The following is a 24,459-nucleotide window of genomic DNA, read 5'->3' on the forward strand; positions in this document are numbered from 1 at the left end:
GACAAAAGACTGGGTCCCCGTGTGCCTCCCACAGCCACGCTCTCAGGGGCCGTGCAGCCTCCCCCAGACAAGGAGCAGGGGAAGGAGGGGGTGAATAGAGAGCCAGGGCCGGGGCCACCCTCCCTCCCCTCTCTTCATCCCCCCACCCCCACCCCCACCCCCGGTGCAGCTTTGGCCCCGCCCCTCTGTGCCTCAGTTTCCTCCTCTGTCTGGCCGGGAATGAGCCGCAAACTCAGCTGCCTCTAGGCTCCCTCCCCCAGGGCCCAGGAATCAGGCTCCTCCAGGGGGCTGGCCAGCCCGGGAAGGAGCCCGCCCCCACCCCGCCCCCACCCCTCCGCCTTTGCCCAAAAGGAGCCCCAGCGCGGGCCTGACGTCAGGCCCCAGGAAGGCGGGTCGGGCTGCCGGACTGAGTGGCCCACAGAGCTGCCCCGGGAGGTCTTCCAGGCTTAGGCTGTGCCGGCTCTGTCTCAAGCCACCGGACTAGGCGAAGGTACGGTGAGTCCCCCAAGGGCTGTCCCCCGCCTCCCAGAGCTGGACAGTGCCTGGAGTGTCCTCACTTCCTAGCCAGGCACGCAGCACAGGGGCTGAGGGACCAAGAAAGCGCTCCCAGACTGAGGGAAGGGAGAGATCAGAGCCTGAAAGGGCTTTGAGGTCCCACCCTGCAGGGAGCCATTGTACAGATGGGAAAACTGAGACCCTGAGGGCAAGGGGGTGGGTGGTCCCAGCTGGCCCAGCTAGGCAGAGAGGGGAAGGGAGGGCTTGCAGGGGCTTGTGGGAGCATCCTTCCTGACCCCCGAGCCCCACCTGTGCTGCTCGCACCCACCTTCCCTGGCTTTCATTCATGTTTTCATTCATTCATTCAGCACTCTCACTGATCATCTGCGGGGTGCCCAAAGCTCTGTCTCTGTTTTCCCACCCATCGAGGCACTAGGGTGGCCCCAGAGGCCAGGATAAGGAAGGGATTGGGTGCTTGACCACCTTGACCGCCTTTGGGACCTTGGCCATCACTGTCCCCCAGGCGGGGGCAGGGCCAGGGGTTGAGGGACGTGTGTGGATAGGCTCCTAGCCGTGCCACCCCACAGCTCAGGCTCTATGCTCCAGCCCTGGCACTGCCCACTCTTTCAGCCATGGGGAAACTGAGGCCAGGGCAACTGGCCCTCCCAGGCCCCAGCATGAACCTCGGAGCTGGCACTGCCCCCGCCTGGCTCCAGCTGGCGGTGAGCACCCTGGGAGAAGGGCAGCAGGAACAGGGTCCCGAGGGGGGCAGGCGGGTTGGGAACTGGCCGGTGGCCAGGGTGCCTGGCGGGACAGACAAGGAGCAGCTGTGCAACCTCGGGCAAGACTGGGGATGGAGGCATGGTAGGATGGTGGTGGCAGCTCACAGCCCTGCGGCCAGGGGCTGGACCTGCCTGTAGGCCCCCATACTCTCCTGCCACGATTGGTCACTCCCAGACAGAGGGCCGCCCCGGGTGCCACCTCTTCCCCTCAGGTAGCTTCCCCACGGTGTGGCCATGGGCAAGTCACTGCCCCTCTCTGAGCCTTGGCAAAAGTAGGGGCCGGGGGGAGAGGCTGTTGCTGCTTCTAGAGCCCTGGTCTGTGTGGGGAGGGGGGCTGGAGTTCTCCAAGCACCTGCACTCTGGTCTCATTTCTTCCCAGGGGACCCAATGGCCAGGCCGTGGGTCTCAATACGCCCACTTCACAGATGACGAAACTAAGGCCCAGAGGGGCCAGAGTGGACTCTGAAAATCATTCATCTGGTCGTTCAGCTGCGGTGCCCATGGACTGCCAGTCCAGCAGGGAAACAAATAACCCCCCAGCTGCGGGGGGGTGGGCGAGCAGCAGAAAACAAAGCCAGTGAAGAGAAGGTAGTGCAGAGAGCTGGGCAATCGGGGAGGGCTTCCCTGAGGAGGTGCACTGGGGTCTGAAGGTCTCCCTCAGCAGACCCTGCCCCGCCCAGAGGAGTGGCCCCCACAGCAAGTGAAGCCACAGCTGTCCCTCAGCCAGGCCCGCCCTCAGGCTTCTCGAGGGTCCTGAGCACAGAAGCCCCCACGCCGGGGCCTTTGCCACCCTCCTCCTGTCTCGAACACCTGTTCCTCCAGAGTCCCCGGAGGCCCCTCCTGCTCTGGTGACTCCGCCAGCCTTGCCGCAGCTGTGAGCGGGGGGGGGGGGGGGGGGGGGGGGGCAGGGCCAGACCTGCCCGGGAGCCTCTGTGCCTCCTGTACCTGCACCATTGGGGGTTCAAGGTCAGGTCTCATGCCTCTGAAGCACAGGGTCCTAACCACGCCTCTGGCCCCGACCCCAGGCTATGCGTCCAGGGCCAAGCTGCTGGCCTCTGGTTCCGGCTCTGCACCATGGGTGCAGTCAGCTCTCCAGGGCACGGGGTTGGCAAGGGGTGCCATGGGGCAGAGCTCAAGTCTCGGGTCCTCGGGCCCCCGCTGAGTGACCCGGACACACCACTTAACTGCCCTGTACCTCAGTGTCCTCACGGGCAAAATCGGGCCAGACGCACAGAACAGGCGCATCTTGGGAGGAATCAGCGGGGATCAGGGAGGGGTCGTCTCAAAGACAACCAGTGGATTGTGGGATCACAGCTCTCCCTCGTGGAGGGGTGCCCAGGGGCTGAGGAAGGACTGTGTGGGCCGGGGACTAGGGTGCACAGAACCTTCAGCAGGTGACAGGGGTGGGGATGGATCTGTAGACATCTTGCCCTGAGAGAAGCTGGGGGGCGGGATCCGCTGCTGTGAGCCCCTGCACAGCTGCCCAGGGCCAGCCATGCCCACAGCCACCCCTCCCGGAGAAATCTGCACGTCCTCCAGGGCTGAGGGTGCGGAGGGCGGACTGTGGGCAGGGTCAGGCCCCATGCAGCCCAGGGGCCCCTCTGCATTGCACTTAAACCACGCCCTCCCGCGCCCCCTGTCCCTGAGCTGGGGGTGGGGGTGGAGCCAGGCCAGGATAGGAACCCAGACTCTGGCTGGCACCACCTAGGACCTGCTAGGTGACCCAGGGCCAATCTGGGCCCTCTTGGGGACCTTGGTAGGGACCCAGCAGTGCCTGGATGGAATGAGCAGAGAGGCTCAGACCAGCCAAAAACAGCAGGCGACGTTCTAAAGTGGATGCCATGAAACCAAGAATAATCATGAAAATAAACAGGAAGATGGTTCCCCAATAATGGCTATCTGGGCCGTGGAAGGCGGGGGGGTCACCCACCAGCAGCCTGGGGACATGCACAGGTACTCTCTACCCTGACCATGCCCTTGTGCACAAATCCCAGGTCCCGAGATGCCAGCCCGCCCTCCCTTGTCCCATCCCAGCCCAGGCCAAGTACACTAGACCTGGGTTTGACTCCCAGTTCCATCAACTTTATGCTGTGTGGCCCAGGCATGTGGCTCACCTCTCTGGGCTCCTCTTTCCTCATCTGCAAAGCGCCCTGTGGATTTCAAGTGTCCTATAGGTGCCAGGCTCACAGCAGATGCTCTGAGCACCTTGTCGGGGACAGACCGGGCCTGCCCCTCTTGGCCTCTGGCGACCAAACTCCAGGCTGCTGCCTGTTGGCCCAGGGCTGACGCCAGGCTCCCCATCCGCTGGGGACCCTACGTAGCAGGACAAAGGCAGACAGGCTGCAGGATTGGCGTCCACCGGGCAGCTGGACAGCTGCGAGGGCACGCGCAGGGAGGGGGTGCGGTTTTGAGAAAAGCCACAATGTTAGGACGTGCCCACCCCTGCCAAAGAGGGGACCCCTCTCAGGGCCCGTGGGCAGGTACCAGCTCCTGGCATTGTAGGGAACACCCAGCGAGCTGGCAGCAGCAACCTCCCATCCCTTGTTGGAGAGGACAGAGTCAAATGACCTGTGCAAAGATGCTCATTCCCTGCTCTGGGACCAGGAGCAGGGTGAGGATGACAAGGGACCGGCTGGACCCCACAGGGTAATAGGGTAGGCTTCCTAGAGGAGCTGTCAACCCTTCCTATGCTGAGCTGTCCCGTGGCAGCAGGAGGCAGAGGCTGGAGTCCTGCCCCCAGCTCCTCCCCAACCAGCCCCACCCTCCAAGGCTCCTCCTGGGAGTATTTCCTGGGGAAGGGAGGCCAGAAAGTCCTCAAGATGGGTGACCAAAATGTTGGGGAGGGAGGGAGCAAGGAAGAGTCCGGTGGAGGAAGAGCTTGGGCCAAAGCTCGGGGTGGGAGGCGCGTGGAGTGTCACCAGACAGCTGAGGTGCAGTGAGACTGGAGAGTGGTCCCCCCCAGCCTAGGCAGGGCCTCGGGTCCCTCACAGGGACAGCCCCTACTACGGGCATCACCCTTTACCCACATGCCTCCCTGGAAGGTCTCTGCAAAGTTCTGGAAGGCCTGTGACGTGCAGGGCTCTGGGTGTCCCCACCTAGAGGGGCAGGGAGGAAACACCGCCCTCACCGTGCACCCCCACCTGCCCCACCAGCCACACCTGCACCAGGCACTCTGGGTCCAAGCCCTCCTCCAAGGCCAGCTGAGGCCGTAAGCAGTGCAAGAGACTGGGAGGGAAACCTGGGAGGTCACCTCTGGCCAGGAGCCTGCCTCCCAGCGGGCTGGATCCGGGCCAGGCACTTTGCACCATGTTCAAGGCCCTGTGAGGGTGGCCCCTGGCCTCAGCCTCCTCGGCTGTTCGAGCAGGCTTCCACGCCTGCAGAGTCCACTGCCTCTTCCAGGAAGCCCTCCCTGATCCCACCTTCCTTTGCCTCCCAATCACCCTGCCAGCATTCAGCGGGGGATCTATCTTCTCCACCCAAGACACCCCACAGGTCTCAGATCTATAGGAGAACCATGGATGAATGGGGGGCTGCTGGGTGGGGGCGTCAGGCCTGGGTCTAAATTGGACTCTGTCCCTGCTAAGTATGGGGCTCCCTGCCCCCCGCCAAGACCTCAGGTTCTCACCTGGCAGGTGGACACCTGGCTTCCCAGTCTGCTGGGTGGAGGTGAGCGAAACCCAAGCACAGGGGCCCAAAGCCCCATGGAAACGCCCAGCAAGTGCTCCCTGTACGTGAAAGCAGGTCAGGATCAGCCCAGCCAAGGACAAGCCCCAAGGCCCAGCGGGGTAACCCCAGTTTAGCTGCTGAAGCTCCCTGTCTCTGTGTCCTGTGCCCTCATTTTAAAATATGGATCAGACCCCCTCCCAATAATAGGAGGAATCCAGATGTCCCTTTCCACCTGCTCCCCACCACAAGGCCCCCCCAAGGGCAGGGGGCAAGAGAGAGCAGGCCACGCCAGAGACATGCCAAACGGAGACTCTGGGGGCCATGGGCTGGGCTCAGGGGAGCCAATTTGGGCTGCAAAATAGAAAGACTTCCTTTATTTTCAGAGCAGCTTCACAATGCAGCAGCCTAACCTGGGGTGATCTCCCCATCCTCAGAGGAGAGCAAGCTAAGCTCTCATGAATTCACTCACTCATTCACTCGACATGCACTGAATGTGATTTATGATCCTCTCTTTTGTTGAAAAATCACAGACTAGTGGGGACACCAGACAAGTGGCCAGGCAATGACAGAGCCACGGTGCTATGAGAACCCAAAAGAGGCCACAAATCTACCAGGGAGGGCTCTCTGAAGGAGGAGGCATCCAAACTGAAGGGAGACAGCATGTGAATAAGAGTGTATAGGTAGGGTTGTTTTAGTCACAAGGGATGGAAACTCAGCTCAAATTAACGTAAGCCAAAGAGGGAGGTAATCGTTTCATTTAACTGACAAGTCCTAGGAAACCAGCTTCAGGCAGGGCTGGATCCAGGTGCTTGAGCCATGTCCTCAGGACTTGGTCTCTGTACTTGGTCCTGCTTCCCCCAGCAGCCAGCAGCAGCTTGACCTCACAGCCCCGGGGAGGAGAGAGCTGTCCTTTGAAGTCCCCAGGGCTGGCCATGGCTGACCAATTGCTATAGCCCGGGGCAGCTCGCTCATCAATAGGGATAGTCGGGGGCTCAGGGCTACCGGAGCCCAAGAACAAGGCCAGGGAATGGAACAGGACCAAGCCACTGAAGGATTTTTTTCCCGCAAATGGTCAAGAGAGGCTGAGCCAGCCTGTCCAGGGTGTGCAGGGACCGCCTCTAACCCCAGGAAACCCTGGGCCTGGGTCTCAGCCCCACCCCCACCCCCGGGTTACGACCATCACTCCTCCACCCTGCCTGGCGGTGCTGCCAGGTGGTAAAGACGTTCCAGAAGGTGCAGACATGTCCAAGCCTCGCAGCGTTTCAGAGCTGGAGGTGCCCATAGATAGACGGCAAGACTGAGTCCAGCAAGGGGCCTTGGAGGGCCTGGGCAGGATGGAAAGACCCCTGCCCCTCCTTCTGAGACCCCTCACTGTCTCTGAGATGGGCAGGAACAGGAAGAGGGAAGGAAGTCAAGAAGCAGGCAGAGTGAGGCCCTACAGGGACTGGGGATAAGTGCCCCGGCCGTCCAGCTGCCCCTCCAGGACAGCGGCACACTAGTGGCTCACTCCCACCCAGGACCAGGACTCACTCCTGGGGGCTGAGGGCTGCGAAGAGCGCCCCTGCCGCCTCCCACCACCCTTCTCCCAAGGGGTCCCCTTTCCCTGACCCTCACCTGTGTGCGTACTGGGCCCCATCTCCCCTCTCCTACCCACCAAATCCCTTCAGGGCACATCCTATGGCACCTCCCAGCGTGCCTCGGGGCAGCCAGAGGTGACTTCCAACTTTGCCCACCTTACAGGCGAGGACACTGAGGGCTGTTCCAGGGAGTTCGGCGTGGTTTGGGATGGGCTATGCTCCAGCCCACAACCCCCCCACTGCCTTGTGTCTTCCCAGCTGACCCTGAGCCCCCCGAGAGCAGCCTGCATCTCTCTGTTCTGCCCGGAAACGCCCCTGAATGTGGGCAGGCCAAGCGGGCTGGGGAAGCAGGTAGTGCACAGGTCCTATGCCCAGGATGGCCGGTCTCCAACCGCTTCTAGGCCCTGGGCCCGGCCCCACGCCAGGCACTATGAGGGCGTGACCTCTGCCCACGGGGCTCCGGCCAGCTGGCCCCAGCTATGAGGTCCCATCCACCTCAGCCAGGCCCAGGACACCCTGCCAGGAAGAGGGGGGGGACAGTGCTGTGCCACCCCCCTCAGACTGGGTCCCAGGACAGAGCCCCGCCTCCCCCATCAGGCTGCGGAAGGCACCAGGGACCCCATTTAGCAGATGAAGAGAGCAAGGCTCACGGACAGGCCGAGGTGCCCAGGGTGAGGGCGTGGCAGAGCCCGCCTGGAACCGGGGTCCTGGGCCTCCTCTGCTCACTCTCCGCCCCGGGGCCAGTCTGAAGGCCAGGTCTGTGCCTCCCCCTCAGCCTGGGTGGGCGGGCCCGGGGCCAGACTGTCCCCACAGAGGAGCAGAACCTTCTCTCCTTTCCCCTCATTCCAGGCTATATTTAGAGGCCGCAGAGAGCGAGGCACGTGGGGAGTGGGTGCCGGGTGCCTACTGGCGGAGAGGGCCGCTTGCCTGGGTGTCCCCGTCCCCCTCAGGACCAAGGGTCTAGCCCGGGGCTCACCTGAGGCAGCCCCAGATTCCAGTCCTGGCCTGTCCCTCCCAGAGCTTCGGCTTCTCAGAGTGTGAGTGCAGGACGCCCAGAGGCCAGGACAGGGACCCAGCACCCAGCTCCTCGCCACACCCACACCATGAATCCACTAGAAACGGGGGAGAGGAAGGCTCTGCCCTTATGTGAGAGGGAGGCAGGCAGGGAGACCGAGGCTAAGAGGGGTCCCTCAACAACCCGGAGCGGCTGCTGGTGCGTGGGGACCAACCTCTGCTGGCCAATGTCACTGCGCCAATGCTCCCACGACCCCAGCGCTCCAGCCAACGCTGGCGGTGGCAACCCACCGGGCCCTGAGTCCCATCTTAGATGGAAGCATCATGCATAGGCCTAGCCCTGGCCCGCAGGAGGGGCAGGGGCCTGAGCCTGCACAGTGGGAGAGCAGAGCTGGCAGGAGGGTCCTGGGGGAGGCGGGAGGTAGCAGCGCAGCCAGGGGACGGGAGCACGGGGTGCTGGGAGTGGGTCGCGGGGAAGAACATCCTGCTGAGGGCCATGCCCTTGACCCGAGCCATTTCAGAGCTTCCCAGGGGACGCCATCCCAGTGGACGGTCAAGGAGCAGCGTGAGCAGAGGCAGTGAAGACCAACAGGGAAACTGAGGCCTGGAGGACAGAAGTCCTTCCTGAGGCCATGGGGAAGGAGCAGGAGAGAGGGGTCCCTCGGCCCAGAAGCTCACAACCCAGCTCCTCCCCGGGCCCAGGGAGGGGCGGGCCTGGTGCTGCCCGGGCAGGTTCAGGAGGCCGTCAGCAGGCCACAGCCCAGAGGCTCCACAGGCCAAGCCCTGGGCCTGGAGACCTACCATTGAGTTTCTCATTGTTCAAAGCAAAATGAACAGATGCCCTAGAAAGGGTCATCAAGTGAGAAGGCCAGTACTTAGCCACTGTGAGAAGTGAGCCGTGGAGTGTGATGTGCAGGGGGTTATAACAGGAACAGAGACAGCCAGACTCACAGAGAGAACAGGGGGAGAGACGAGACCTGCAGAGAGTCAGGGATCCTCATCCCAGGCTGTGTCCGGGATCAGGGCTCAGAGTGTGATCGGAGTCAGGGCTCAGTGTATGGCAGGATCGAGGTTCCTGGGATCTTATCCTGTGTGGCTGACATCAGGGCTCAGCCTTGTTTGGGATCAGGGTTCAGACTCTTGGAGCTGGGAAGCGCGGTGTGCTCTGCAGACATCGCCATCTCTCCTCACCCCAGGGGGTGGGGGGTCCTAAGCACCCTGCCCATCCCCCAGCTGCAGAGGCACCCGGGCCCCCATCCCTGGCCTGGACCCTCTGGCACCTCAAGCCTGCAGCTGGCCAGCATGTGAGGCTGGCCCTGGGGAGTTTCCTGGAAGGGCGTCATCCTGGGACTATCTCCCAGAGGAAGTGTTCTGTAATGTTTATTATTTGTCTCTCCCTGTGACACGGACTCGAACCTACTGCAGACACACTGGAAAACCAAAAAGTGTGTGGAAGGGAATCCAAAATGACCGTTCGTCATGTCCCCAGAGCCAGATCCCAGCCATCCTCCATGCCTCGCCGCGGCTCATTTGTTTTCACAGTAGGGAGACAGGCTGGGAGGCACCCCTGTCCTCCTTGGAGCCATTCAGGAGTCCCCCACTGCCTGGGAATCCAGGTTCCTAGCCCCGTGCCCCAGCCTCATAGCCTCCCCTCGCTCTTGCTCATGCCCCCAGGATGTCTCTCCCTGCCCTAGATGTCCCTGTGCTCCACCACCCCCACCCCCCCGGCTTGACTTACCATTTGACAAACACATCCATCGACCCTGCGTGTTTGGGGCTGGGGTACCAAACAGAGGGCAGCCCAGCCGGAAAGGACTAGAAAGCTGAGACCTAGGCCTGCATGTGGTGGGTGTGGCCATGGGCCTAGACAGCCTCTGACTCCTCCCAGCAGCCTTGGGGGTGAGCAAATGCCCGGGGCCACGGTCCTAGAGGCAGAGGCAAAGCTAGGTGACCTCAGGCACGTGCAGACCTCTCTGGGCCCAAGGAGAGAGGCGGCCTACCGCCCTGCCCGGGCCTCCCTCCAGGCCAGACTGGAGCGCAACCCTTAGCCAGCAAGGACTCCGCTGCCGTGCTTCCCCTCCACCAGGCTGGACATTTGGTGCCCAGCCCCCAGCAGACAGAACTCAGTACCCCCAGTCCACAGAGTGGAAGCTGCCGGAGTGAGCCCGTTGCCTAGGGCCAGATAGGCAGCCGTGGGGAGTGGGCAGTGTCCCGCCCGCTTGCAACAGATGCCCCACGTCCATGGGCCATGGTGGGGGGCAGGGGTGCACAGCGTCTTCCTTTCCCCTTGCAGGTGGGGGAGGACGCACTGTGCGGCTGGGATGTCCCACGTGCCCACCCTTCCCCCCAGCTTGTCCCCAAAGCCCTCTCCTTTCTCCAGAAAAAGCCAGAAATGCCCTTATTTGGAGCATCAGCACGACAGGGATGGGGGTGGGGGCCTGTTAACCCTTCACGGGTAAACAGAGATAAATCTCAGTATGTTAAACACAGCGGTGCAGGAACATAAACAGAGTGGGCGGCCCCTTACCCTCCGCTGGAGCCCAGCGTTTATTTAACTCACACCCGCCCCGCGGCTGCTGGGACCGGGCTCCAGGCGCAGGCCCCAGCCAGCACCCTGAAGGATTCTCGAGCCTCCCAAGGCAACAAGGGTGCTCACCTCTCAGCGCTGGGAGCCCCAGGAGGTCGGGTCGGGGCAGGGGGCGATGATGGCCCTTGGGCGAGGTTTCTTATGAAGACCCTAGCCCGCGGGCATTGACCCATCACCGGCCTTAGAAGAGCCAAGAACAGATGGGCGGGCAAGAGGACAGGGTCTGACCCGTGGGTGTGGGGACAGCCAGGCGGGGCCATCACTGGCCAGGCTCTTTGGAGCAGAACCGTGGTTTATCCGGCAGCAACTAACCCTGTGGTTTATCCAGCACCAACTATGTGCTCAGTTAATACTAGCAGCTCCACAGCCCCAGCCATATGGATCAGGAGGGGAAGCACAGAGAGGTTAAGTGACTGGCCTAAGGCTGCACAGTGAGGAAGGGAGGAACCAGGCCTGGAGCCCGGGTTCAAGCCTCCCACTCTTGGATTCACAGCTTACCTGCGCCACAGCCTTTGTCTTCCCTGTTGGTCCTGGGACAGTCCTGTACAGCGAGGGTTTTTCCTTCCCGCTGCATCAAGGAGGGGCTCAGACTAGCAACATTCGGCCAGAGCTCCGCCCGGCAAGTGCGGGGCCCCATGGGATGGAGAGGGCAGGCGTCTCAGGGCCAGACGGGAATGCTAGGGACCTCGGCGAGCAGGCAAAGCCCAGCAGCACCAGGCTCCAGGCACGGCTCCCACCACCCAGGGCTAACCTGCGTCCTTCCTTCCAGGCCCCCCGGTGTGTGCCGGCCGCAACCATGCCCTCCGCGTCTCCCGTGGGCTCCTGGGCCCCGGCGGCCCCCAACACCACAGTGGCGGAGGCCAACGGCAGCGTGCCGGAGAAGCCCCTGTTCCACGTGTTCGCCCGGCTGGATGAGGAGCTGCACGCCGCCTTCCCGGGCCTGTGGCTGGCGCTGATGGCGGTGCACGGCCTCATCTTCCTGGCGGGGCTGGTGCTTAACGGGCTGGCGCTGTACGTCTTCTGCTGCCGCACCCAGGCCAAGACGCCGTCAGTCATCTACACCCTCAACCTGGTGGTGACCGACCTGCTGGTGGGCCTGTCCCTGCCCACGCGCTTCGCCGTCTTCTACGGCACGCGCGGCTGCCTGCGATGCGCCTTCCCGCACGTCTTTGGCTACTTCCTCAACATGCACTGCTCCATCCTCTTCCTCACCTGCATCTGTGTGGACCGCTACCTGGCCATCGTGCAGCCCGACGGCTCCCGCCGCTGCCGCCAGCCGGCCTGCGCCAGGGCCGTGTGCGCCTGCGTGTGGCTGGCCGCCGGCGCCGTGACCTTGCCGGTACTGGGCGTGACGGCCGGCGGGCGGCCTTGCTGCCGCGTGCTGGCGCTGACCGTGCTGGAGTTCCTGCTGCCGCTGCTGGTCATCAGCCTGTTCACGGGCCGCGTCGTGTGCGCCCTGTCGCGGCCGGGCCTCCTGCGCCAGGGCCGCCGGCGCCGCGTGCGGGCCATGCAGCTCCTGCTCACGGTGCTCGTCATCTTCCTCGTCTGCTTCACACCCTTCCACGCCCGCCAGGTGGCCGTGGCGCTATGGCCGGACGGGCCGTCCCGCGCCCGCCTCGTGGCCTACCACGTGGCTGTGACCGTCAGCAGCCTCAACAGCTGTCTGGACCCCATCGTCTACTGCTTCGTCACCAGCGGCTTCCAGGCCGCCGTCCGAGGCCTCTGCCGCCGCCACGGAGCCAGGTGCGAGCCCAGCAGCGGCACCATGGTCAGCGCGCGCAAGAGCTCCCGAGGCTCGGGCCACCATCACATCCTCAGCGCCGGCCCCAGCGTCTTCGCCCAGGACCTGGCCAACGGGCCTGACGCTTAGTCAGCGGGACCCTGCCAGGGGCCCAGAGGTCAGGACTGGGCGGGGCAGACCAGGTCAAGGCCAATGGAGACCTCGGCTCTGCCTGGGGGTGGGGCTGGGAGGGCCGACGGCATGGCCCTTGATTGACTGCGGATGGCTGACCCGCACGCTGCCCGGAGAAGGCATCTGAGGCCACACAGCTCCAAAGTCCATGAGCAATGTCCGCCTCGGCTTCCGCAGGGGATGCAGGAGTCCAGACGCTGACGCCTTACTGTCCCAGGGGCACAGACCGTGGCCAATGAAAACGCAGAGGAGCACCCCAGACCTGCTTCTCTCCTGGCCTGTCCCCACCCTACAAGGGACTCCTCAGAAACAGGCACTAGGAATCCCAAAGAGGTTCTGTTCCCACTGCTCTCGTTCCTCCTCCCCATGCCTGCCCCCCACAGAGAGAAGAACAAGGACGGAAAGGAAAAGTCGGGGCCCACGAATGTCCCGACAGGAGGTGTTCAGGCCTCTGGAAGACGCCACCCAGGGCCCCCGTGAACCGCAGGGCGAGACAGCATGACGGCCCTGGGGAGTTTTGCTGGAAGGGCTGTGACATCTGAGCTGAGGCCTGTCCCCCCACAGCCCACAGAAGAGAGGCTGTGTCCTGCCCATCTGGGGTGGGAGGCAGTAAGCAGCACGTACAGGGGCCACGGCTGGGCCACGGCCACATCAGAATCAAGACCCCATCCCACGTCCTGCCACACCCCTGCGCCAGCCCTTGGAGGCAACTCCAGTCCGTCCAAAGCCCCCACTCCAGGAATGACCTCAGAAGACACTGCGGGCTGCCCCGGGGGGGGCGGCAGGGCTCGGGCCCCATCCTATGGATGAGAAAACCAAGAGCAAAAACCTATAGCAGCTTGGAGGCCTCTCAGCCTGAGGCTCCCGGCAGCCCACATACGGAGCCCTTTGTTCTCCTCTGGGGGCAAGGACCACTGGCCAGCTCCTGCCTGGGCTCGCCATTTCTCCCCTGCCTGTCCTGGGGAGGGAGCGTTTTTTCTGGCTTGGGTCTCCGGTGCCTCCTCTAAGCTGCACTCCGGGATTGCCTCCACAAACCTTCTTTGGAGCAGCCAAGCTCTCTGAGCCCTTTGTAGACTGCTGCAGGGTAGGGGCCTACTGGGGGAGAGGAGCCCTGGGCCTGAGCCAGGCCCCATGCTGGAACTCAGCCACAGCCACTGAAGCAGGGTGAGATGGAATCTGGCCTCGGATCTGCCCAGCCTCGCAGAGGAGAGTCCTATGTGCTCAGTGGCTCCAGCCAGAGGCCTCCATCCTCCAAGTTCAGGGCCCTGGAGGGAGGCCTGGGAGGCAGGAAGGCCATTTATAGCCCCATGCTACAGATGAGAAAACTGAGTCTCAAAGAGGGAAAGGCCCAGCCAGGGCCGGAGAGAGCACCAGGTCCTCCAAGGTCAGCTCTGTCTTCGCCCACCCCTGAAGGACAGGTTCCAGGCATAGTGCAGGAGCCTCTCCCCGACCTTGCTCAGAGCAGGGCTGTGGCTCCCCAGGGACCCAGAGCCGAATGGGGCAGAGCAGGGACCTGTGAGCCCGTGGCAAGAGGGATGCCGAGCCAAGGACCAGCACTAGTGGAGGGTTTCAGGCAAGGAAGCCCCCACGGAGCTCTGTCTGTCCCCAGCCCCACATCGCACCAGGGCAGGCTTGCAGTGGAGGGGTGGGGGAGGGGGAGGGTCAGTGTCAGGGCTTGGCCCCAGCAGCGCACCACCTGTTTGCTCTCTCCCCCTGGTGCTCATTCTCATTCACGCTCAAGAGTGAGTGGCTGATGCCAGAGGGCAGGGCTGTGTTTGAAGGTGGAGGAGTAGAGGTTCTCCTGGGACAATCCCGTCCTCTAGGAGGTGGGGTCCGTAAGGCAGGTGAGCCGGCACGGATCTGGGAAATGGTGACCGGGACCCGGGTCTGTTCCCCTCTGCTTCACAGCTGTTGTCTCGTTAATCGCACCGCGTACAGAGGGAAGAGCCATGGGCAGCGCTGGGATCCGGCGTCCAGGGAGGTGCCTGAGCCCCCTCCCCTTGTCCTCAGGCCTGAAATCCCACCATCCAAGCTGGGTTTCTCAGGGGCTTCCCAGGGCACTGTGGGAACCTTCTACCACTCAAGTTGGACAGGTAGCCACCTGTCTTCTGCAGCTGGGACGGGAACTGGGGGCTGACCTCGCTCTTCTGAGAACTCAGTCTGACGGCTCCCCACACAGAGCTCTCTCTAGGTGGGCCTCAGTTTCCCCCCATCTCCCCTGCCCTCTCTCCCCTCCTTGGCCTTGCAGCTGGCGGAGAAAGGGCTGAGGAACCCCCGCCCCCCACAGCTCTCTCGAAGGCTTGATCCCACCTCCTGACGTCTGGCTCCCTCCTACTTTGACCTCCTTGTAGGGACTGAGCCCCCAGGGGCCTCCAGAGGCCGACCTGGGCTGTCCTTGTTCCCACAGGGGCCAGGGTGTGAGGTCTCTGGACCCCCTCCCCCTGGCCTCCCTTCCCTGATTTTCAGGAAGCCCAAGTGACGTGACATGGTGTGTGTGTTTATATCTGATGTAAACGATGTCCTTACAAGAAGTCCTCATCCTGAACTAAATCTGTTCCTTCCCTTCCTGCCCCGCACTCATCGAGCATGCGCAGGCATCACCTGCCCCAGACATGCCCCCCATGGAGTCTCAGACCCTTTGAGACTCAGTTTGGGGGGCTCTGCGCCAGCAGGAGCACATTCACCGCCAGGGACAGGCTGTGGTGGTGGGTGTGTGCTCGCGCCATCCCTGGGGGGCGGGGGTGGGGGCGGTTAGGAACCTGGAGCCCCACGGAAACCACTCTGAGGTGTCCTGTCTTCTGAACCTGCCCAGAAGCCTGGGAGGTGGGGATTGTCATCCCTGATCTACAGATGGGGGAAGGGAGGCTCGGGCATCCTGGATGGCCTGGGCCTCCGGACACCTGGTTCCTGCCTCTCAAGGCAGCCTGGGTCCTCTGGTCCTCTGTTCCTCCTGGGGAGCCCCGAGTGGGAAGGGGCGTGGCTGGATGCCGCCCATCACTCTGCTGTCTGGCGTGCTCTGAGACCGGAGGCGGCCGGAGGTAAATATTAGGGCCTGTTTAGATTAAGCTCCATTAATAGCAGAAAATGTCACTGCGGCGCCCGCCCCAGCTTCCTGGGGGCCTCTGGTGCCTGGGGCAGGCGTGGAAGGCCCTGTGGGAGATGGATGTCCCCCCTGACGGCTGGATCCGACCCTGCACTGCCCCGGGCCTCCTCACACCCCCTTCCTTCCCCTGGGAGGCTCAACATGCGCCTCCTCTAGGGGCCCAGGAGGCAGGTGCCGAGGCAGTGAGGCTGTTCAGCCAAGGCAGCCTCCCCATGGGGTCTGTGCTCCTAATTCACTGAGGAGGACACTGAGGCTTAGAGATGTGAGGGGACCCACGCAAGGCCACCCAGTGACACCCAGGAAGAGCATTGCCCACCCAGACCTGCCTGGTCCCAGGGCCAAGGCCACCCCCACTCCCTGACCGTGGCAGGAACCAGGCAAGCTGTGGGTCACTGCACTGAGTCTGGGGAAAGGGGGACGCGCCCTGGTGCAGGAGGGAGGAGGAGGGCAAGACAAAAAGCGGAAGTGGGAGGGCGGGAGGACAGGCCTGGGGAAATGGCTGGTGTCATCCCCATTTCCACGTGACCCCTGCCCCACGGAGCCTCCCCAGACCTCCCAGACGGGCCCCTCCCCACCCCTGGCATCCCCTCTCTCACCCTGCGCTTAGGGCTCTGTACACCCTCCCCTGGGCCTTCCCTTTGGTGCAGCACAAGCCCTGACTATCCCCATCTTGGGTCCCTTCCCTTCCTCTGGCCCTGGGGCCAGCCTGCCAGAGTCCTTCCCACCCCAACCCAGGACAGACCACCCGGTCCAGCAGTCCCTCGGGACTTGCCGCCAACCTAACCATCGGGCTTGGCCCCGTGCTGAGCCCGCAGGGACTCTGCAGGGCCCCTGGAAGTCCGAAGGCTAGTGGCACAGCTGTGACGCTCAGAGTCCTCTGCCACACCAAATGGGACTGGCCAGACAGGGGCATCCTGAAGGGCTTCCTGGAAAAAGAGTCTCAAGGCCCTTGCCTGCAGGTCCTCACCCCACCCACCTGGCCCGCCGCACCCACCCCACTGGGCCTCACCTTGAGGTTGTGGTACTAGGAGCTTTTCAAGCCCCGAGGGCACCCAGAGCCTTGCAGGCAGGCAGGACCAGGGTATTTCACGCCCATATTACAGATGAAGAAAGGGAGGCCCAGTGGGTGAGTGGACTCTTGGACCACGCACCATGTCCTGCTGCGCCAACTCGGGGACCCCCCTGAGCCTCAGCCCCACTGTCTGTGAGGAGGGGCCTTCTGCCCAGACCGCAGGTGCCCCAGGACTGAGCAGCTCTGGCCCCACTCCAAAGGCAGCAGAGGAAGGGGAGAGGAGCCTGGCAAGGCAGGCGTCCCTCCCAATGTCCCCGAGACCGCAGCTTCATCCCTGCCCCTCTGCAGGCCTGTTTGCTCAGCTGTAACAAAAGGGCTTGGAACAAATGGCCCCCCAGCCTGGTGTTCGATCCTGGGGTCTAGCTGACAGAAAGGACTTAAATGGGAGAAGCACTGCCTGTGTTTATAAACTAGCCCCGGGCTCTGCTTTCCTCCCTCCTCCCCACCCACCAGCCCTCCACTTCCAGTGCTCTCAGCGGGGAGAGCAGGAGTCCTGAGCGCAGAGGTGGATTCACAAGGCATGGGGTCCCCAGGCTCACCCCAAGCCAAGGAGTCCTTTGCAGCGGGGTCCCAGACAGAAGTGGGGTAGGGCATGAACTTGGTGGGAGGAGTAGGCCAGGAGCACTGTCACCTGCCCTGCACTGGACCCTCAGGACCCAGGCATCAGCACATCCCCAGATGTCACAGGGTGCCACAGACCTTCACATGTAGGGACTCCAGGGGGGCAACAGGTGTCTGGCCCCCTGTGAGCCCCAAGTGTCCAGACTATACCAGTGGCCTTTGGGACCTGTTTCATGGAGGAGTCCTGGGACCTGTGAGGGTCTTCCTACTTCACCCACCTTGGGTGCCTCTCCTAGTAGCCTGCTTCGGGAGGGGGCAGGAGGAGGTTGAAGGTCAAGCTCTAGTCTAGGGAAGTGAGGTTCAGGGGTCTGGCCTCATCTGCAACCTGTCCTCTCTAGAGAGAGCCATGGGGGGCATGTCTGGGAGCAGCTCTGGGACCCTAGCACCAGAGCGCCACAGAGAGGGTGTCACAGCACAGCCCAGTCCAGAACACGCCTCGGGGGACAGAGCCCAGGCAGGTAAGCGGGTGTCCTGCCCAGGTCAGGTCCCTTCAGCCACACCAGCTTCTCCAACGCTGAGCGAGTCACATGCCATTTCTGGGCCTCGGTCCCCTCTTCTGCCAAGGGGGGTAATTGACACCCTCTGCCTTTAGGCGCCGTCGTGACAATTGTGCACGTGTGCACGTGTGTGTGTCTATATGCACGCATTGTGTGCACTACATGCGTGTGCACATGCGTGTTACATGCATGTCACACCGCGTGTGTGTTGGTGTGTGCACACGCATGTTGTGTAGATTTGTGTGCCTGTGTGGGCATGTGTGTGTGTTTTGTGTCTATATGTATGTGTGCTTGTGTGTACGTGTTGTTTGCGTGTGCACAAGTGTGTTGTGTGTGCGCGTATGTTGTGTGTGTGTCATGCAACTGTCTGTATCCTTGTGTGTTGTGTGTCTATGGGGGTTGTGTGTGCGTGCCTGTGTTCTGTGTCAGTGTCTGCATGTCTGTGCGGGTGTGTGCTTCTCCCCGCGGCGCTCGGCACTCGGGAATCCGTGATCAGCCTGGGCTACGGGAGGACACGAGGCCCTGAGCACGTTCATTCACCCCACAGGACCCTTCACCTTCCCCACACCGAGCGTGATGGAGGGTCTCCCCCCACCAGACCCCTGTCCCCCACGCGCACAGCGACGGTGACTGAGACCCGTCGTTCTCCCTCATTCCTCCGCAGTAAGCCCTGTCTTTGAGCTTCCCTGGAACTCGAGCCCGCGGTGAGTCGGGAGCCGTGAGACAGGCCAGGGCTAAGGGGGCACATTCCGGGCTCAGCCTCAGGCACAGGATTCCCAACTTCTGCCCCATGGTCTTGAGCGAGTCCCTCCCAGACTGGCCCCAGGGCCCCGGGGAATGCGGGGCGGACAAAAACATCGGGGTGGCCATGGGCCACCAGGGGGCGCTGCTGGCCTGGAAGAGGCGGCTGCGCTGGACTTGGCCTGTGGCAGTGACCTCTCCAGATTACCTCTGCCATCTGACCCCGGAGGGCTGCTTGGAGGAGGTGCGGCGTCCTGACCCACCTGGGTGCGGGGGGAAGCTCGGCCCTGAGTCAGGAGGTCCCTGAACGCTCCGGCTCCTCCACCTTCAAGGCTGCCCCTCGCCCCCACTGCCCCCCAACAACGGGGAGGCTCAGTGAGGTGGCCACAGAAGGGAAAGGGTGGCTGGTGAGCCAGCACCTGCTCGCAGGCTGTGCAATGAGGACGCACAGGACAATGGGCCCCGTGGGCAGCCAGCGCCCTCCCCCTCTCCCCAGACGCTGCCTCCCCTCCTGCGGCACAGGCTGCATTGTCCCGGCGATTCAGGGGAGCTGAAAGGTCCCTAAGGCCATACGTGGCCCCCATAAGAACCTCACTCCCTCTCTCGTGAGCCCAGAAATGGTCAGACAGCCGCCTGCAGTCACACAGCCTGGTGGGGTGCCCGCCGCGTGGGCAGGAGAGAGAACACAGCCGAGGGCTGGGATGTCCCGACGAGCGGGGCCATACGCTTCCAACCACAGCGCTGGCATCTGCCCCAAAGCCAGGCAGCAAGGAGACAAACAGACAGACAGACAAACGGATGCCAGGGAGAAATGGGGCTGGGTAGCAGTTCCTCAGTGATCCTGGAGCTCTCCGGTCAGGGAGAACCACAAGCCCTGGGGTGTCGGACACGGAGGGAGATAGCAGCCAGTGGACCCCTAGTCCGACAGCTGGGCTGATACGGCCCCCATCGCCACCCGCCCACCATCCGCCCGCACAGCCATCCTCACCGAGGCAGCTCAGTGGAGGACAGCATGGCCTCAGTGTCGTGGACACAAGGTCCACTCCAGCCAGCCCTGCCCGGGGCCTGGATTCCTGGAGAGGCCTGCTAACTTCAGCTGGTTGTGAGGAAAATGCAGGGAAAGGCACAGGCCTTCAAATTGCAGCCACTCACCCGTGAATGAGGACCGTCCGCAGATCAGTCCCTCCGCAAGCATCCACTGAGCACCGGCTCTGCTGCTTGGCATTAAATTGGAGGCTGTAAGGATGAATGAGGTACAGACCCCGTCTCAGAGAGCCCGCTGCTCTAATCCAGCGTGGCGGGTCCCGGCCGAGATCCCTGCAAGGGCTCAGTGACCTGCCAGAGGGCTGGGAAAGGCTTCACAGAGGAGGTGATGTTTCGCTGGGTTTTGAAGGATAAATAGGAGTTTGCCTCTCAGAGAAACAAGGAAGGGCATCTCTACCGGCACACACTGTGGGGGTCAAGGCTCAGAGCTATGGAGGGGCAGGCCAGGGGTCAAAGTCCTGATTTAATGGCAGAGGGACCTCGAGCAGGTCACTTCTCTGTCTGAGACTGTTCCCTTGTCTATCAAATGAGGATGAAAACACCACCTCCCCAATGAGCTGATGGCTGTGGAAAGTGCCAGGCGAATGCTAATGTTCCCTATTTAATTTTCCATGGTCTTTTTTTGAGGCCAGGGTTATTTCTGTCCACACTTGGCTATTTCCAGGCCCAGAGTGCGTCCTTTCCCACAGAGGACGCCTGGCTCCCAGGCCACGGTGGGAGGACAGGGATAGGGGGCATGAGGAGCAGAAACAGAGCCTGTCTTCTACTAAGGGGAGCACAGACGCCCTTGATTGGACAGGCTGGGCACTCCCCTCCCCCGGGGAGCCCGGGCACCAAGAGCCCAGTCTGAGAACCCCCGGGGCATACACTCCCAGCTCCAAAACCCCTTTTTCAGATGAGGTGTGACCAAGGCCCAAAAGATGTCGGGGGAAGGGGACGGGAAGAATTTACCATCATGAATGATCTCATCACTGCCTGACCGGAAACCATCCTACTGCTGTCCGGCCTGCCAGTGAGCCTCCCGGCTCCCACGGCGGCCCTGGTGGGCCCAGCGTCTCCTCCCCAGCCGCCCGCACCCACCTTAGCCCCTCGGTTCATCACCTGTGCAGAGGACTGACCCAGGGGTGTTGACACCGGAAGGACAAGGCTGGCAAGGAGGGGCCGGGCTGGAGGGCGGGGTGCCACACATCCTGCATCCCAGCTGTCTGGGGGCTTTCCAGAACCACAGAGGGCCCACAGGGGCCCCTGTCCTCCTACCAGGGGCTCAAGAAGCCCCGACAGCCTGGGCAGCCTCTCCCACCTCTGCGGAAAGCCCAGACCCCGCCACCCCGCCCTACTCAGACCCTGCAGGCCCTCCCAGGAGGGCATCGCTTGGGGTCATTCCCTGGAGGGGATCCTCCCTCCAGGGCCCTTCCCAGCCGTCCAGGGGCCTTGCCAGGGGTGGGTGGCAGGAAAGATCAGGGCCCACTGGGGCCAGCTGGGAGCAGGGAAGGGTCTATGGGTGTGGGAATGGACGCAGAACAAGAGGCCAGGAGGCAGGGAGGAGTTGGCTGGAGATGCGGCAGCTGGCATGAGGCGGGGGCCAACAGACCTCCACACACGTGCGGCAGTGGCTGCCCTACTTTGCAGGGGTCCTCGGGCTGCTGAGTCTCTGTCAGTGACGTCTGCTGTTGAGGACCGCGGGGTGGGGACCGGGATCCTGCTCAGTTCTCTGTCCCCCCGGAGCCTCAGGAGCTTAATGTTTGAGAATCTTCAGACTCCACGGTTCTGAGAGCCTGGAATTATCGAACTTGCCGATTTGGGAACATCAGGCCAGAAGGTCACCTGCAGAACAGCTCATGAGCTCCTGAAGCCCACGGGCACCGGGCATATCCCAACGACTCCCCCTCCGCCCCCCGCCACCCAGCCTGCTGGGGGACAGGAGCCCCACATCGAGGCCCCTAATCCCAAGGGGAGGGCCAGCCTGGAGCAGAGAAGGGTTCAGGAGAGAGCACAGCAAGGACCCCACGAAGAGGACTTCAGACGTGTGCCCGGCCAGCCCTCCACTCTCCGCTGGGGAAACTTTACCGGCCACTCCGGGCGCCACGACCGGAGGCAGCCCCAAGGTCCACCAACCGATGAGCGGACCCACAACCACAGAGCCGGGCATCCCTCAACCACGCAAAGGCACGAACCCGGGAGAGCCCACTACGGCGTGGATGAGCACGGAAACCATGGGGCTGAATGCCAGGATCCGCGTGCAGCGCGGGCCCAGAGTGTGCGGTCCCGTGGACACGAAGGTACATCCCAGGGACACGGAGCATGCAGAGGGGTGGCTGGGCACTGCTGGGGAGGGGCTAGGTGGTCACTGGTGGACCCTGGGCTTCTTCTTGGGGTGATGGAAGTCCTGGAACGAGACAGAGGGGGTGGTCACCCAGCATCGTGAGCGAGCCCAGTGCCATGGAATCGTTGACTTTAACAAGGTCAATTTTATGTTACGTGAATTTCACCTCAATAAAAAAAAAAAGACCTCTTGAGAAAGTCCTTATCGGGATGCGCAGCTGGCTCAGTCGGTAAGGCGTGTGACTCCTGATCTTGGGGTCATGGGTTTGAGCCCCATGTTGGGTGTAGAGATGACTTAAAAAATAAAAATTAAAAAATGTTTTTCAAGAAAATAAATGAAAAAGTCCTTACCTTAGAAACGGGGCTAACACTCCCGCCCCACAGGATTGTTGAAGGGATTAACCAAAAGTACTGTATGTGCTGCGTGACACGGCCGGGACTGTCCCCCGCCAAGCCAGTGCTTACTAAGGGCAGACGAGGGAAGAAGAACCGGGGCCGCCACGGAAAAGCGCTGTTACGGGGACCCTCACCAGGTTTCCAGGGAGATCCTAAAGGATCCTAGAGCCTGGCCGGTGGACTCCACCGCCATCCATGTCACCCCCACCCTTGCCATCCCGTAGGGTCCCTCTGTGCCTACGCTCCTTGGACTGAACTGTGCCTTCTGCCCCTTCCGTCCAGGAGAGCTCCAGCTCCCTCGGAGCCCACACTGGCCAAGAAGCTGCCCACCCGCCCCGGGGGCCCCTCATAGCAACTCACGCTCCCTCCCTTGCCTCCTTGGCAGACTCCCTGACCGCACTCTCTGGGGCCACGCTCAGCACACCCTTGGGACAGCAGCCGGGGGGCCCGCGAGCGAGTGTCCTAGGTGACTTCCCGGCACCCACCCTGGCACCCTTGCCCCGCCTCGGCAGAGTCTTCTGTTCCAAGGCCTTGGCCGTGCCAACCACTCAAATAAATTAATGTTCCCATGGCCGCTGACTCACGGATGAGAACACCAAGGCCCCTGCCAACGGCTGCTAGCCCCTGGCCTGCCAGGGAGCGGCCCTTTGCCCTGGGAGCACAGTGCCGAGAGCCCGAGAAGCCACCAGCTGCCTGCGTCACGGCTGCCAGCTGCTGAGGCGCTGTCCTCAGAGTCTAAGGGCTCAGCACCAGGGCCGCCTGCCACCTCGGTCAGGCTCTGTGAGGAGGCCAGAGGAAAACAGGCTGACCGGGGGAAGGGCCAGGAACCGGGCCACTAACCGGGCCTGCCTCCTCACCCCTACAGGGACTACCCAGCCTCCTGCCCACCACCCCACTCCCGCCCCTCCCACTCACGCCCCCCCCCCCCACCAAGGGAAGCTTTGGCTCAGATTTCTGAGCATGGGGTGCCCTCAGGAACCAGTTGTGGTTCTTCATCTTAAAAGAGCCCAGGAGAGAACCATCCCCAGGCCCCCAAGCCGGGGTGACCTTTGGGACCCCATGGTCCAGGAGACTGAGTCCCAGACAAGAAATCTGAGAGGGAAGTGCAGTAAGACTCCCCAGCCCTGGACAGCCCCTAGGATCCTCTGTCCCCCTCCCCTCAAGGGCCTTGCAGCTGGATGGGGGGTGGGGGGACCTGGGCCTACAGCCCTCCCTGGGCTGGAAGGGCGAAGAGCTGTGCCAGCAGAAGGCCCAGCGTGGTCCAAGGCACAAAGATAGGCTATGCTGTGGCGGGGGGTGAGGTTTGCTGGGGCAGGGAGCAGGAGGAGGGTCTCCGTGAGGGGCATGCTGGAGGTTGGTCATTCTGTAGCTCAGACACCGCTCTGGGCCTTGGCAGGGACCCCAGGAAGGCTGCATCTCCTTTTCTGTAAGACAGACAGAACCAGAGCTTGCCCACTGGGCTTCCGTGGGTAGGGGAGAGGCGCAACCACTGCTCCATGGGTTCGAGCCTATGGGGGCAGAAGCCCTCATTTGGCTGCTCAGCTCCAAACGTGCAGCTCAGGGATTAGAACCCAGCTCAGGCTGGCCGCAGAGCCCTTCTCTGCTTCTCCCCACCCAGGGACGGAGGTGGGAGACAGCTCATATCCCCCTAACTACCCCCCCCACCCCAAGACCAAGGACCAGGGACCTGCGTCTTTCAGGACATCCTGCAGACTGAAAACTGGATTTTTACAAAGTTCTTATTCCATGAAAATCTCCGGGGGGATGCTCTCAAACCAGTGTTCGAGATCGACAACAGCACACCGACCTTACCGGTGTTTGGTAAGGGTTATTTTTAGCCAACTTTCTGTGACCACCTTTTGAATTCAAAGCTCCTGGGCATTGGGCAGCAGAAACAGTGGGACGCAGAAAAGAGAAGGAGGAGTGTTGTCTCCCTCCTAATCAAGGTGTGACTCGGGGCACAAACGTGCTGCAAACCGGAGTGTACCGACTGGGACAGGGAGGGGCTGAGATGGTTATCCGGCTGCTGAGAAGGTAATTACAGACCTCTCCATTGTTCCCAAATCTCAGGGTGCCCTTTATCGCCATGCTGCTAACCTCTGCTCTGCCTGGGCAAGCCTCGATGGGAGGGCAGGAGCTGGGGGCTGTTTTCTAGTCATAAGCTGTGAGTAAACAGGCCCCAGAGAGCGTGGGCCTCGGGAAATCCTGCCAAGGACCAACTGGACTTTCGGGCCTGAGAGTCTATGCCCTCCATTCCAAAAACAGAAAAACCCCACGGTGGGCAGAGGTCCCCAGAAGCCCCCCAGCATGCCAGCGATACCACCATGATACCCCAGAGGGCCGCGCTAGGGAGCTCTGAGAGTAGGAACAGCCTGGAGCCCGCTGTGTGAGGATGTGCCTTGATCCGGTCACTGCCATAATGCTAAAGAGAGTTCCAGAATGCTGCCTCCTGCCATCTCACGGAGCTGCCTTGGCTGTGTGACCTAGGGTGAGCTGGTGCCCTCTCTGGGCTCAGCTCTCCCAGAGCCCTGTGAGCTGCATGCATAAGGGCCCTCCTCTGGTGTACTTCGCTCCCACACAGCTGACACAGGGCCTGCCCAGAGGAGCTATTCCAGAAGACTCGGGGACAG

The 24,459-nt window shown here is 62.5% G+C and overlaps 1 protein-coding gene across 1 annotated transcript; it reads left to right on the forward strand.

The window, feature by feature from the left end:
- Positions 1-357: 357 nt before the first annotated feature.
- On the forward strand, positions 358-14,572 carry GPR20 (G protein-coupled receptor 20). Its single transcript, XM_047728631.1, has 2 exons — positions 358-490; positions 10,891-14,572. Exon 2 carries the CDS (start codon positions 10,918-10,920, stop codon positions 11,989-11,991), a length of 1,074 nt encoding a protein of 357 aa, XP_047584587.1. The 5' UTR covers positions 358-490; positions 10,891-10,917; the 3' UTR covers positions 11,992-14,572.
- Positions 14,573-24,459: the final 9,887 nt, after the last annotated feature.

This window comes from Lutra lutra, chromosome 4, assembly GCF_902655055.1.
Source record: "Lutra lutra chromosome 4, mLutLut1.2, whole genome shotgun sequence".
In the NCBI taxonomy this organism is placed as follows: domain Eukaryota; kingdom Metazoa; phylum Chordata; class Mammalia; order Carnivora; family Mustelidae; genus Lutra; species Lutra lutra.

What these genes read in the sequence shown, in the direction of transcription:
- GPR20 (XM_047728631.1), top strand. Translation starts at nt 10,918, where the DNA reads ATGCCCTCCGCGTCTCCCGTGGGCTCCTGGGCCCCGGCGGCCCCCAAC.